The sequence below is a fragment of the Castanea sativa genome, chromosome 12 (assembly GCF_040712315.1).
Source record: "Castanea sativa cultivar Marrone di Chiusa Pesio chromosome 12, ASM4071231v1".
Classification (NCBI taxonomy): Eukaryota; Viridiplantae; Streptophyta; class Magnoliopsida; order Fagales; family Fagaceae; genus Castanea; species Castanea sativa.
This window is the reverse complement of record NC_134024.1, coordinates 6,372,579-6,387,221: the sequence shown is the minus strand read 5'-3', so window position 1 is coordinate 6,387,221 and position 14,643 is coordinate 6,372,579. Positions and strand designations below refer to the sequence as shown.

The following is a 14,643-nucleotide window of genomic DNA, read 5'->3' as shown; positions in this document are numbered from 1 at the left end:
ATTTTCTATGTTGTATTTAACAGGAAAAGGACATGTAATGGTCTACCCACCCCTAAAACTTTATGGACATAGCATTCTTAGTCCTCACAGTCATGCCATTTGTTACCTAAATTTCTATTTATGGAATTTTTTTTTTTTTAAAGGAAAAAAATAGCACTCTACTTGCTCAAAAGCTTCATTGTTTTCTTTAATGTAATGGTCCAACAGCCCCTTAAATTTCACTTACCTAAACTCTCAAATTTTTTGCAATTTGTCTGGTTGTGTATTTCATAGTTTCTATTACTAACTAATATGTTTTTTTTTTAATCATGAAAACTTATATGCTAAATATGATATAAAAAAAAAAAAAAAAAATGGAGATAAAGTCTTTTTTTATAGATTTTATGTCACTTGTGATAAAAAGCTAAAAATAACTTGTTTTTTAAAAAAATTAAAAAATTATGACAAAAACTAAAAACTACAAGCTTTTGCCAAACCTGACTGACTTTATTTGGCTGAATAAAGTTTTATTAAAACTTTAATTTTTCTCATTTAATAATTTATTTTTATTTATCTTATTTTTCAAGCCAATGAATATAAATTAAAAAGACACATAACCTGCCCCAACCTCCGAAAGTACTTGTTCTCTACTGTCTACCTAGTGGAAACCCAAAAAAATAAATCACATTTATTCATAATGGACCCATCCAAAAAATAAAAACTATTTTATGGGGTAAAATCTTGAATTTAAATACTCATTCCCTAAAACCCGAGATTTTTAAAACATTTTCTTGGTTTTCCCTTCATTAATTATGATTACCAAGGAATTCATAAGAAGACTTTTTTACATTCTTGCCCAAATTAGCTACTGTTAAAGTTTTGGGCAGAAGAAAATCGATACCTCAAGAAGTTTTGACGAGTTTACTTTAAATTCTTTTGAGGAATATGGGCTCTAATAATAATAGATAGTTCATTTGATTTTTCGAGTAAACTAATTTCTACTTAAAAGTGCATTCATTAAAATTCAAATTCTTCATGTTTTGAAAATTTGATAGTGACAATACTAAAATGGAACCGGAGGTTTATTAGAAAGTTTTGGAAATTAACATGACCATCTATGTCTTTCATTTAAAAAATAAAATTAATATAATTATAGTAGTCAAGGGAATGCCAGTAGTATAGGATTTCAATTAAATATTGCATGTATTTACAAAGTTTGTATGTGTTTGCAGACTTTTACATGGACGGAAAATTTGAAGCTCCTATAATATTATAAAATAAGATTTAGATTTAAAAAACAAATTATGGTCAAATTTTTAGAACAATAAACGTCCATTTGGTTAGACGTTTTGGGAACTTGAAAAAGCATTTTAAAGACCCTTCCGATAGTTAATACAAACGCACCTTAAAATATTCTTTAATTTCTTTCTTTCTTAAGCAGTAATCAAGGTAACTTTGGTTTTAAAAACAAGAAAATTATTCCTGACCTCTCTAACTTTCATTTCTTTTCCTATTTGAGTAATTGTGCTTTACAAATATGAAAGCTTTGCATATATGAAAGTTGAAAAAATTTCAAGGAATGGACATAGTCACATAGCCACATTGGTGCTTGGTGCCCCCATATATTTAAGCTTTGTTGAAGTTAAAGATGATCCTGACTATTGGATTTAATGCAATTTATAATTAAGTCTATGTGCTTGAGATTTAAATAATTTAATTTTGAAATTATAATTCAATTTTAAATTTTCTTCTATCTAGCTAAACAGAAAAATTCTTCGAAAGGTACTTATAACTTGTACAATATTTGAAATAATAGAGTCAGCGTCAGATGTGAAACACTCTAACTACCGAGTGATATTTTCCAAATAAATAGAACACGTCATAAGTGTTTATCTAACCTATTTGATTTTTGCACGATTTTTACTTTTATATTAATGGCTTGTTTCATGGCTGGTATGGAATCATTTTTACAGTATATATTTTCTTCAATAATGAGTTTTGTAGTTCAATTAACAATGATTCTAATAGGGACATATATATTTAAATTTCTCATCTCTCAACTATCGAATTATATATATTTATACACACACTATCTCCTTGGACAATTAGTCTATATAGGTATAAACTTTCGCATGCTTACATACTTAATATAAAATATTTGACCAGTTAAATTAAATTATATGTACTTACACCATGAAACTGATAAATAATCTGACCTTAACATAGGGCAGAGAAGCTTAAGTGCTTAACATGAAACTGTAATTGACTAATTAAACACCAACAACCAAATGATAATAATTATTTTTAATCATAATCTATTATGATTGTACTAAGAAATGGGCAATCCACTAAGGGCGAAAAGTCACTATTATTAGGGCCTAGAAAGAGTTCAAAGGGCCACGTATTTCCCCAATAGATTTTTTTTTGGGTAAATTAAATATGTGTGGGACATGAATTGTTTTGGACTGGTTATTTTAGCATTATGGCCATTAAAACTTGTTCAACTTTTCGCAACCGTGGGTCAAAACTCAAAACCCTTTTCCCCAACTAAACCAAAACCAAAACCAAATGCAAATGCATATGTTGACCAAAACACACAAACAGAGCTTTAGAGAAAGCCTTTCATGCATAAACAAAAAAAACAAAGTCAAAACGAAAGACCAGGAGAAACGTAAGCTAGAAATTTGGGTTAAAGAAAGAAAAAGTCTTTCATGGAAAATAGAGGATATATGCAAATTTTCTTTACATTACAGCACGGTGAACATTAGCAAAGCAATCAATTGTTATTGTCTTAGTCGTGATTGATATGAGATTGATTACCGTCCGTGCCAATTCTTCCTAGAATCTCAAGACTTGTTCAAGTAGCCAGCCCTGTTGTTGACACTACTATTACAAACAACCAAAAAAGTATGGAATCTCAATACTTTTATTTCCACAAAAATACTTGATTTAATCTTTGTCAAATGTGACAACCCGAAGGTCTTGTAATCCAAGATTCCAAATGTGAATTCAATAAAATATCGATCCAATTAAAGTTTCCTTGAGTCTCAACATATTATCAACATGTTACCAACATGTTATTGGAAACTACTTATTTTTTACAATATTCCAGTCTTTTATTTGAATGAGTCTTGGTATATAGGTCTATAAGACTATAACTATTGGTTAAGTTGTTTACGTCTTTGGTATATTGGCTAAGCATATATACATACATGCATATATACATACATATATATATATATGTATGTATGTATATATAGAAGATATTGGTTAGGCATATAAAAGTACGAGTTGTTTTTTCCCATTATCACATTACTGCGGGCCGGCCCAGAATCAGCTGAAAGACCAAAGCAAAATTAAAACGAAAACTTTTAATTTGGGCCAAAAAGCTATCCATCCAGACCATTTGGTTAGAGCTTTTTGGGCCAAAATCATGTTGGTAATTTTTTTTTTTTTTTGAGAAGGTCATGTTGGTAATTTGAAAACGAGATCATAAGACATCTAATAAAATTTTGCAATCGTGCTTTTCAGTCTTATAACATGAAAAATGTGCATTTTCGCATTGCATCTCCTAAGCAGCAATTGCAAATCACCACTTTTTCAAAATGCTCAATTGCGAAAAAAAATGAACCAAACTCACCCTAGGCGGCTTATCTATGCGCGGCTTATATATTTTGTTCACAGCTTTCAAGTCCATATTTCTTCCCATTTTCATGTATAATCAAATGCAACTTTGCTCCCAGTATGTTTTTCCCTATACTACATACTAATTCATTCTGCCTAAGCTCTATGCATGCAGTTGGGGCCATTGCTTTGGAAAAGACAGAATGAAACAGCTTTTATAATAACTAATACAACAATATAAAAAGAGGCAAACATTCTTCTTACACAGGTGATGCAGAAAGTAGAAAGTCTGGCTGTCGCCTCTGAAGTAGTAACCCACAAAAGGGACACAAAGGTTTTGAGGGTACTTCTAGAACAGAAGATTCAGTTAAAGATTTGAAATCCGAAGGATATCTGGACATTGAAAAAAGGGTCTCGGGTGCCAATCTGGAACCCCATCTATTACAACATATGCAAAACCATAATGGAGTGGTAGGGCAAACCTGCATAGAAACAGCACACCTTGGTAGTCTGTGGCTCTGACCAGTGCCACTATCACTCTCTACACCTTGACAAAAGCCAACTTCTGGTGATTCAAATGGAACTGATGCCGAACAATAGATACATTGCTCTGCCACTTCATGTTCACTGTATTCAAGTCTGTTGTTTTGAGGAAAAGCACATGATAAGATAATAAGCATGGTACGTATATGGTGAAGCCATTTGTTTATCAGAGCAACTACACTAACAAAAATAACCTAATAAATCAGAGAACACCAAGAAATATGCAACATATAGACTAGGAGCAGGTGTACCTCTTCTCATGCCTTCCAACTTCTGATGAAAAAACTTTTAGTTGATCCTGTACACGTTCATGATTAAGAGCAACCCAATGCTCCAGTTGTGCCAATCCAACAGGATACCAATATCCAGGTCGAGAAGCAGTTATGGTTGAATGGGACTTAAGACTTAAAAAAGCAGAAAAACCAAATCCCACAAGCCTCTCACGAAGTTCTCTTTCACAGCTGCGAAGTAGCTCTGTCCACATAGTCACTTGTTCCTCTTCAGCACCGTGTGATACTTCCAAGTTCTGCACTTTACTGTTCACTTGATCAGCCTTCAGCTCCGATAGCATTACACGTCTACAGATTATATTTAGGAGGTGCAGCTTGCGAGAATTGATCTTTGATAATCTTATAGAGACAAGTGGCAAAATCTTTTCAGCAGAAAGATCCATGTTGTATCCAATATATGAAGATAAGAGCCACTTAAGCAGCACATGTTCTACAAACTTTGATTTAGTCTGCTTGAAAGCCAATAATGCTGCTATGATATCCCAGACAACCAAAGGCTTATCCAAATGTTCATATTGTTTCAATGACCAAAGAATATTGGACTCCCAATAAGCCAATTCCTTCTCAGGAAAAGCAGGGAATTCCACAACATCAAATGGGGGGGAAGCGTTTGACAAAAGATCCTGTTGTTGTCCTCCAATCCAGAAAAACTCAACAACTGCCTTCTGAGCCCTGCGAACATTTGTAAAACATGTCAATTTCCTAACGTGCAATTTTTTCTTCTCATTTTCTAAAGGAACATCAGTGAGCTTCTTCCTTTTCACATTTTATTGCTACTTGAAGTAGGGAATAAGGATTGATTATGTTGAGTTGAGTTTCATTCCTTTGCTTCTTTTCTGATATATTTTGTATTCACCAATCTTCCACAATCCTATTGTTAAAATTCAACAAAACTCAAATTTACACACACACACACACACACACATCACACGTGCGTGATTGTACCCACAAAAACACAATAAATGTAGTTCAGAAAGAAAATTCAACACAAAGAGTCTTACTTTTTCTGGTACATTGAATCCAATAGTTCAAGATCCAAATTGCGTACCTGAAAGATTAGGAATATTTTTTTTATTAGTAATAAATTTTATGGAAGAAGAGGAACTAATTAACATACCCAGAAAGTATACATGAGGGAAAAGATTAATTATAAATGTTTGCTCTTTAGAATATAGTGCGCAAAATATATGTTACTATCATCATATCTTCATCAATGTAGATATAAATATCAAGTATTAATAGATGAAAAACAAAAAGAGCTACAGATACAAGTGATGGCTATATAACTACCCAACCAGCAGGGCAAGTATTGTAACCTCCATCATGCCTTCCATCATCCTCCCATATTAAAGATGGTCGATGTCAGCTCTTTTAACCATTCAACTAAAGCGATTAACAAATAGTCCCTCCTAGAAGAGTAAACAACAAGAAAGGAGTCTGTGATCTCTCTTAATAAGAAGAAAAAATTCTGATTTGTGAGATTCATAGTCAATCTCAATCATGGTTAAAAACTTACAATGGCTAAGTTTTCAAGTCACCATACAAATTTACTCATTCAAATGCTAGGTGCATGTCAAAGGCATCATGCTATTCATTAATATCAAAATTAGAAAGAAAATGATGATTATGACATATATAAAATGGAAAGAGAACTATTTTCATAGCATTATTAAGGGCAGGCAGGCTAGAAATTCTATTCACTGCCTTCTTAATGCAGATGAAATAAGGGCGGAGGCTCCTGATGACATCAAAAACTTGGCGGTTGGGTAATATCAAGCATTCTTAGGTTCCCCTACTCCTGTAAATGAAGGTGAAATGATAGAGGTTGTTGCTGGTTTGTTATTGATCAATTTCCTGGTACTGCAAAGAGCAGATTGGTTAGAGATGTAACAGAACAAGAAATCCAGCAAACAATTTTCAGCATGGGGAGTGATAGAAGTCCTGGTCCAGATTGTTTCACTGCTAATTTTTTCAAGGTTGCCTGGTCTATAGTGAACATTTCAGTAATTACTTCCTTCTTCACATCTGAAAGAAATATCTCTGAAAATATTCTTCTAGCTAATGAGCCAGTGAAACACTAATAGGAAAAATGGCATAGCCAGATGTGCCATCTAGGCTGATTTGAGGAAAGCCTATGATTTTCTAGATTGGAACTCTACTCTTATGTGTCTGTTATCAGCTGGTTTCCCTCCCAAATTTGTGCATTAGATCAGGGTTGGTATTATTTCTCCCAGATTTTCTATTAGCCTAAATGGTTCTTTGGTGGGATATCATATTTGCAAGGAGGAGAAGGTTTTGAGACAGGGAGATCCCTTGTCCCCTTATCTCTTTGTGAGTGCTAATGGAGGCTTTATCAAGGTTGGTCCACAACAATTTCTGATCAACAACAATTGAGGCTCCCAACGTAATGGAGGCTCCCTTGTTGATCAACAATTACACAACAATTTCTGACCCATAACACATCACATGTCAAGATCAATCTTTTAAAATCAGATCATGTCAAGAGGCAAACAAGAACAATTAGGGGATAAAGAATATATCATGTTAAAAAAATCCATGTGACACAATTCATTATACTCAAAGCATTGACCCAACATTTTAAGAATACACGCAGATAACTTCGAGCAACAATGACTATTTTCCCAGAACATGCAAAAGGTGGAACTGGGGTTCATAAGAGGCAATTAATGAGAAACATATGGGGGAAAGAGATCATACCATAACAAGCACAAGATTTCCGGGGGACACCGCCAAACCCATGCATGAAATAAATACATTTGGAACCTGTAAAGAGTTTTTCACATTTTATAAGAACTGAAAGAAAACATTTAGAAAGGAGACCAAAAAAGGGAACAACATACGTCAGTTGAGCTCCTAAGACGGGGAGTATTTGAAGGGAAGGGAACTTCATGGAGAGAACTACCACGTAAAATCCAGCAGCGCACAAAATTATCCTACCATTATTTAAAACAAAACGGTGTCAAATTATTCGATGAAAGACTAAAAACCAATCTGCAGCAGTAAAAACTAAAAAGTGCATATAAATGAAGTTTGCAATGCCATTGCCAAAACGAACAGGAAGAGAAATAGCAGTATGCATTGTTATATTCACAGTCCGTATATGATTGAAAATACTTTGAAATCAAATTGAGCTTACATATCTATTAAGTTACATGTTCAATTTAGTCCGATCATGTAAAGCCTCCTAACATCTACATTGGTAGATGACATATAATCTCATGTTTTGAAGTGGAAAAATAATCTTAGTAAATATTGATTTTCATTTCTGCTAACAGCAAAGATTAACCCCCTGAACATCCTGAAGATGATATGAAGTACTAAGGACGCAAGTAGAAAAAGGCAAGCATAATTTCTCTTCCTTTACAAGTTCACATAAATACTCTGTCTATCTTTTTTCTGTTTAGCCTATTAGAAAATCTTTCTCAAACGTGAGAACACATTTCAATGGAATCTGATTGATTATCCCATTTGGAATATTTGAAGACAATAAAGTAACTTTTTTTACTTGGTACAGATCAAACTACTACAATCTGACTTCCCCAAACAACTAATTTCTTGTTGCAAACCTTGTAAGCAAGGATTATAGACTAATAATCTGCTAGAGATATTAATTACTTCACCAATCTATATAGATTGAGCACAGCATTATAAGGATTAATAACAGGCAGAAGATTGCAGATAAGACTACTAGGTAGAATGAGATGGGTAACTTCTACCAAAAACTGATTCCATACTACAACATAGGAAAAATCAGGCATGTGGAATATCAAATAAACTAGTTAGTTCACTAACGGTAATATATTATTATTTGTGTGGACTGCTGTATGGGATAGGATCCTTACAGGGGATAATTTGAGGGGTAGAGGGTTGGATTTTGTTGATTGGTGCATCATGTGCTGCAGTAATGGAGAGACGGCGGATCATTTGTTACTACATTGTAGAAAGGCTTCTCGACTGTGGAGTTTGGTATTTAGATCATTTGGGTTTTCTTAGGTCTCGCCTAGATCAGTTGCGGATACACTATTCAGTTGGTGGAATTGGCCTGGAAAGCATTTGTCTAGCATTTGGAATTTAGCTCATTTATGCTTGATGTGGTGTCTCTGGAGGAAGCGCAATAGGAGGACGTTCGAGGACATGGAAAGCTCAAATGACCAGCTATTGGCCTCTCTTAGTGGCACTCTGTTTGATTGGTCTAGGGCTTGGGAACTCACCTCTAGTGATTCTCTCCCTATGTTCCTTAGTTCTCTCCTGTGTACTTAGTTTCTTTTCCTTTCCTTTTCTTTTTACTCTTTCTTGTCCCTTTGTATTTATCTCTCTGCCTTATGTTTTTCTGCATAAGGTAGTGTTCTTGAATATATATCTTTTTTACCTATCAAAAAAAAATATATATTATAATGCAACTTAACTTTATGAAATAAAATACCTGGCTACAGCTGTACAAAGAACATCCATCAAATGCCCAAGCTAAGTCTGTAACCTGAGGAAATTTATAAACAAATAAAATTAAGTAATTAACATTGTAATGTATCTAAAGATTAATCAAGAAGAAGGCACTTACAGCATGGTAATGAGCATCAAATGAGCCAATTTTATCAAATTTTCTGCCAGATATGTCACAATTCCAAAGTTCAAAAGATCCAGATCCTTTGCCAACTGCCAAGAGCATTTTATGTAGGGACTTAGCAGGCATACTAAGTGAAAGAACCGAAACTGGGATACTATCAGCAGTTATAACCTATTTAGAAGTTTAAAAAAATCAGCATATTATATCCAGTAATATAATATATGTGCAGAAAAAAGGTACTTCCAAAAATAAGAGCTACCTCTTTCAATAGGAAACAAGGAGTGCGATCAACTTCTGATGTGTTCAACAATTTCTCAGTATTGCCCAGCCAGATCCTCATACTGAAAGAGCAGTGATGGAAAATTTGGAAATTAATTTCCATTTTTTACTATTACTTCTTCCACAGAAATAATTTGAAGTTCATGTTAAAATTTCAAATTGTGTAAAGAAATGAAAAAAACTATTGAACACAAGAATGCATCTTTGAACATCCAGGTCATAACATTTATGAATAGCTTTATTTCATATGAGAATGTCATCATAACATTCTTTAGCAAACCCAGCAATTGCAATAAAGAATTCAAAAATCCTTGATTTAACCAAGTCATAGGCAAAAATATGCTTTGGCAAATGAAAGATGGAAGTTAACAAAGTTATAAATATACTCTCTCTCTCTTTTGAGAAGTAACATAGTTATAAATATACTTATACAATGTACTTTTTTTTATAGCCCCAATTGTAGCAAATTTTTGGTACTTGGTTCATAAAATTGCCATCAAGAAAACAGTGCACGGTCAACAATCCAATGCACCCACCTCCACACCTATAACATCCTGCTTTTGGAGAGAATAGCCTTCACAATGAAACCTTAAAATGTTGATGGACTCCCCATGGCTTTAGCCCATAAAGCCCACCTACTCAATGCATTATGCATCCCAACAGTCATAAGCAGAGAAGTGGAGGCACACCCCCGTGTCTAACACCTCTGGAGTGCACATAAAACTATTCAATTGATTAATGTAAAAAGAATTGGCTACAAATTGATAAGATTCAGAATTTCATGACCATGAACAAAATTTATGATAAATCTTCCATGTTTCCATGGCGCAGAATGTCCATCATTTAAATTGAACAGCTACAGCTAACATTGTAGAGGTAACACCAAGGGGTAACACAATCTGTTGGGGACCACAACTAATGAAGCAAAAGTTACTAGTTCAAATCTCCCCTTTCCCTTCTGATGCCAGGCAAAACCAAAATGAGAAAATAAATGATAGATAACCTAGGTGTCAACAGCTACTCTTGCTTGGAATCAGCACCAATCAAGAGAAAACGTCCAGGAGCCAGCATCTAAGGTTGCCTCAACACTAGACCATTGGGAGAATTCCATCATCAAAATAATCTGTCTCCATAGGAGTACAGTATTGTGCTTTTGTAGATTACTAGGACTAAACCGCTATTCTAACTGAGTCAGGAAACTTAATTCTAAATAACTTGGGAAATCCCAATTATTGAATTACAAAAGTAACCTTGACCCTAGGAAATAAAATACTAATAATATAATTAACTACTAAGACCTAAAATAAAATATAATTGATTTTTCAAAAATAAATAAACTAAATTAAAATTAATTTTTTTTGGCCCTACTGGTATCATTCCCCTTTGGGCCAAAACTCACTTTAAAAAAATCCTAGCATTGTACATGTAACAAGACAAACTTGGAGAATCATATCAAGTAATCAGATAATCAGAGAGACAACTTTTCTGACAAGTCTACACAGAATCTAAATCAAACAGATAACACCAACGAATCTAAAGCACCACCTAAATCTCATAAGGCTCAAAATACAAAATCATGAGGGAGGGAGAGAGGAGCAGAAATTTGGCTTAAAACCATTCAAAACACTTCACTTAACTTTAAGAGATGAATCAGATTAAGAATCATCTCTGGTGCAAATTCACCCAAAAAAAAAACAGAAAAACTAAATCAAATATAAAAAATGCATAGCACTAACAAACTAGTGAAACTGAAAAATTATACTTGCATACCTAACTCACCTCCCATCAGAACTCCCAGTAGCCAATAAAACCTGAAGGTTTGAAGAATCAGAAGCTAGCAAAGCCCAACTGATTGATGTAATCCACGAATTGTGTGCCTCAAGGAGCCCAACAATGTTTGCAGTTGGGACCCTGCTATGCTCAATAGAGTAACATTCTGGTACATATATTCTCCATATTGAAATTTTACCAGACTTCCCACCAACTGCAAGTAGAGAAACAGATGAGCCAATATGGGGAATTGAACAGAGTTTAGATGACAACTGCAGCAATGGTGACCATGCAACTGCAAGAGACCATAGCATTGCATTACGAGAAGCATACTGCGCCGCAGTTATTTGTGGGTGCATGCGATTTTCTTGCATCTTATTGAGAGTCTTTGCTTTACATTTAGACAGAGGACCAATATGATGTAACTTTCCTTCTTCGAGCGGGTCAGAACTAAGCTTATACACCTGGAAATTGAGTAATAATGAATAAAAACAATGCTTCAAAAGGAACTTAATATTTGTGTAAATTAGGACAAACCAATGTTTCAAGCTAGGAGAGGCAAAATACTAGAATAACAATAAATACCAGAAGAAACAAGGGGAGGGGGGATAAGAAAAGCCATACTGCTTTTAATCCTTGTCCTTCCCTCTCAATATAAGCACCAGAGCTAGAATTGGAATTCTCACTGTTTCCCTGACATGGTAATTGGTCCCCAGTAGTTTGAGAGACCTTATTGCTGCACCAAATACATCAAAACAAAGACAAACTTGAGTAAAATGATTACAAGGAGAAACAGCTGAAAACGAAACACATTTAAACATGTAGGTTTCAAATATTAAGACAGACATATATGTGACTTTGCTTCCTGCTCAAAAGAGTCCAAGCAAAGAAAACAAAAGTTCTTCATTTACTAGAAAAGCATCCAATTGGATTTTTTCTTTCTTTCTTGTTTTTTTAATATTTAAAAAGCTATTTATATTATAAAGAATACATACATTTTTCTTCGCTTACACTCTTTTTTGGAAATATAGCTAGCCGAATCTTCCGCATGTATGTCTTCTGCTGCCTGCTTTTAGTCACAGATAAGTGATTGAACTATAAATATAACGCAGGAAACATATCAGCTAACATCATGTGGCATAAGTTAAGAGGAAAATGGCATCCCTCGAATTGGTACATGAAGTACTTACATCAGAATGTTTTGGGCAAGAAACATCTAACTCCCCAAAGCTGATACTTGTGAGATATTCATAAAGCCTGTCTGATATATCCATAACCTGAGGTAAGTCAGCAGGAAAGAAAATTATTTATGCAAATAATTTCACGTATATAACAGGAAAACAACTGTAAAAATATTTTTTGTACAATTCAATAATAAAGGGAAACAATGGAGAGAGAACAACTTAGTTTCAAAGTTAAATTTCTATATGGTGACCAGAAAAGCATGAGAAACATTCATATATATATATATATATATATATATATATATATGTAGTATATATGTAGGTTCATATGTTAATGAATTGCTTTACACAAGAGTCAATGAGCTCAAACAACAGATAAATATACAGAGAGGGGGGGGGGGGGGGGGGAGGATATAATAATAAAATCAAATTGTTAATAAGTGTCATGGAATAATAGTGTATTAATAGAGTATGTTGCATATGATATATGTATCGTATTCATATAATACTACAGGTGATGCGTGAGTGCACTGCAATTAGCCATCAGATTGTGACTTGAAATAACCAGAAAACTTCAATATAAAAGTAAGCATTCAAAAACATTGTGAAAACACCTTGTTTCTCTTGAAACTTATATAGGATTGATTTCTTTTCATACATTCATTTGGAATGAGACAATTTCCCTAGAATCTGGAGTCGAGTAAAAATTATTGTTCCATTTCAGCAATTTAAAATAATGGCAACATTCAAGATCGTAATGGGGAATATCTACATTTGAAACTGAAACACTTCAATTCTCTCTGGCTCCAGAAGCCAAGAATCTTCCAGTCTCAGATCATAAGCATGTTTACTGTCATTTCCAATATCAGCATCAAGAAGTGCTTCACTAATTCATACCTCTATCCATTCAGCACCAAAGTCACAAAATGGTGGACGATAAAGCTTCACACGTCCTTCTGTGGTACAAACAGCCAGCAAGCATCTGTACCAAGTTAACTTGAAAACGCAATTAGTTTTTACAATATGTTGTCAACCAATACATAATATAAGTTAAACAGCATACAAGAGAAGTAAACACAAGGGAAATGCCATTAAGCAGTTACAGAAACTGAAGTTCTTACCCTGAGTTATGAGCCATTCCAAGTGGCGACCATGATACTGATCGAACACAAGGTTGACGATCCCGAGATAAACAGTTGGGCAACAAGCACCCAGAGAATAAATCTGCAAATAAAGCGTTAACAATGAAAATACTGAATCTGCTTGACATAATATACCAACACCAATACACATAGAGAAATTTTGTGAGTTGTATAGGCCTACCAAAACTTCTATAAGGCATTATCCACACGTTAAACCTTAATAACTACAAAAATTTCGTCCATACTATATATCGATTCTACTAGATTATCATCTGAAATTAACAAGGGATGTTAAAAAAAAAGCCCCACAAATGATCTAGATTCCCCCAATGGGTGATCAAAAAGCACATTGAAAAATGCTTGTAACTTCTGGTTCACCACCAAGTCACAATTCAAATGATACACACCTTTTCTATCAATGACTCCAATTGGAAAAGGTTCACTGTTGGGGACTGTGATAAGGCCTCGCGGTCCAAAAGGCAATGCTGGATTCTGAGAGCAAACAAATATATAATCAAACAGAGAGAATCCAATGTTTATCTTCAATAAAAGTGGTTCCTTGAAACAATTTTCCGGTGTAATCTTACAAACCCATTAATCAGCTTTAAGTGAATACGTTTATATCCACACAAATATCAATTAGTTTATGATTTATACACAATTCTGAAGAATAATAATTTTCTCATAATGAGTAAAACGCAAAAAAGTTTAATTTTTTTTTTAGATTTATGAAGCAGAAACAGCAAAATATACATGCAACACTTAGCTAACATTGAACAAAAAGTAGTCCCTTTTGCCTTAAAGAACCAAAATTTGCACCTTTAGAAACAAACCCAGAAATGGAATAACGTTCAATTATGGTTTTTACTGTGTTTCATAGCCAAAGCATCAAGCTTTTTTCAACACGAACAAAAAAAAAAGAGAGCAAAGTAGTGAGAAAAAGTGGTACCAGAATGGTGACGAGGTGACCGGAAGCGACGGCGATGAGGTTCTCGTCGGACCAGGCAACGGCGTTGGGGTAGGACGGCGACGCCACCAGTGGAATGGCCTGGAAGCGCGGGGCCATCGCTGGTTGTTGTGGACTTTGAACTGTGAACTGTGAATTGTATATGTGAGTGTGTGTGAGAGAGAGAGAGAGTGTGGGTTTGTGAGTTTGGAGGGAAATTTGCTTGTAGCCGGGAGCTGAGAGAAAAAGACGAAGCAGAGAGAGTTGGAGATCTCTGGATCGAATCGGGAAGAGAGTGTGT

The 14,643-nt window shown here is 34.4% G+C and overlaps 1 protein-coding gene across 4 annotated transcripts; it reads right to left on the bottom strand.

Annotated features, from left to right (window-relative positions):
- Positions 1 to 3,665: 3,665 nt before the first annotated feature.
- LOC142618798 (uncharacterized) lies at positions 3,666 to 14,643 on the bottom strand. 4 transcript variants are annotated; one of them, XM_075791822.1, is made up of 16 exons: positions 14,346 to 14,643; positions 13,804 to 13,888; positions 13,376 to 13,478; positions 13,152 to 13,250; positions 12,261 to 12,347; positions 12,066 to 12,136; positions 11,695 to 11,806; positions 11,080 to 11,534; positions 9,281 to 9,362; positions 9,016 to 9,192; positions 8,881 to 8,934; positions 7,298 to 7,390; positions 7,155 to 7,220; positions 5,438 to 5,484; positions 4,398 to 5,108; positions 3,666 to 4,242 (listed from the first exon to the last, which is right to left on the bottom strand). In XM_075791822.1, the coding sequence occupies exons 5-16, from the start codon at positions 12,342 to 12,344 to the stop codon at positions 3,864 to 3,866; spliced, it is 2,331 nt and encodes a 776-aa protein (XP_075647937.1). In that variant the 5' UTR covers positions 12,345 to 12,347; positions 13,152 to 13,250; positions 13,376 to 13,478; positions 13,804 to 13,888; positions 14,346 to 14,643; the 3' UTR covers positions 3,666 to 3,863. The 4 variants fall into 4 exon arrangements, with proteins under 4 accessions (XP_075647937.1, XP_075647936.1, XP_075647939.1 ...); XM_075791821.1 differs by having other exon boundaries at positions 13,152 to 13,236; XM_075791824.1 differs by lacking the exons at positions 13,804 to 13,888; positions 14,346 to 14,643 and having other exon boundaries at positions 12,261 to 12,331; positions 13,376 to 13,457.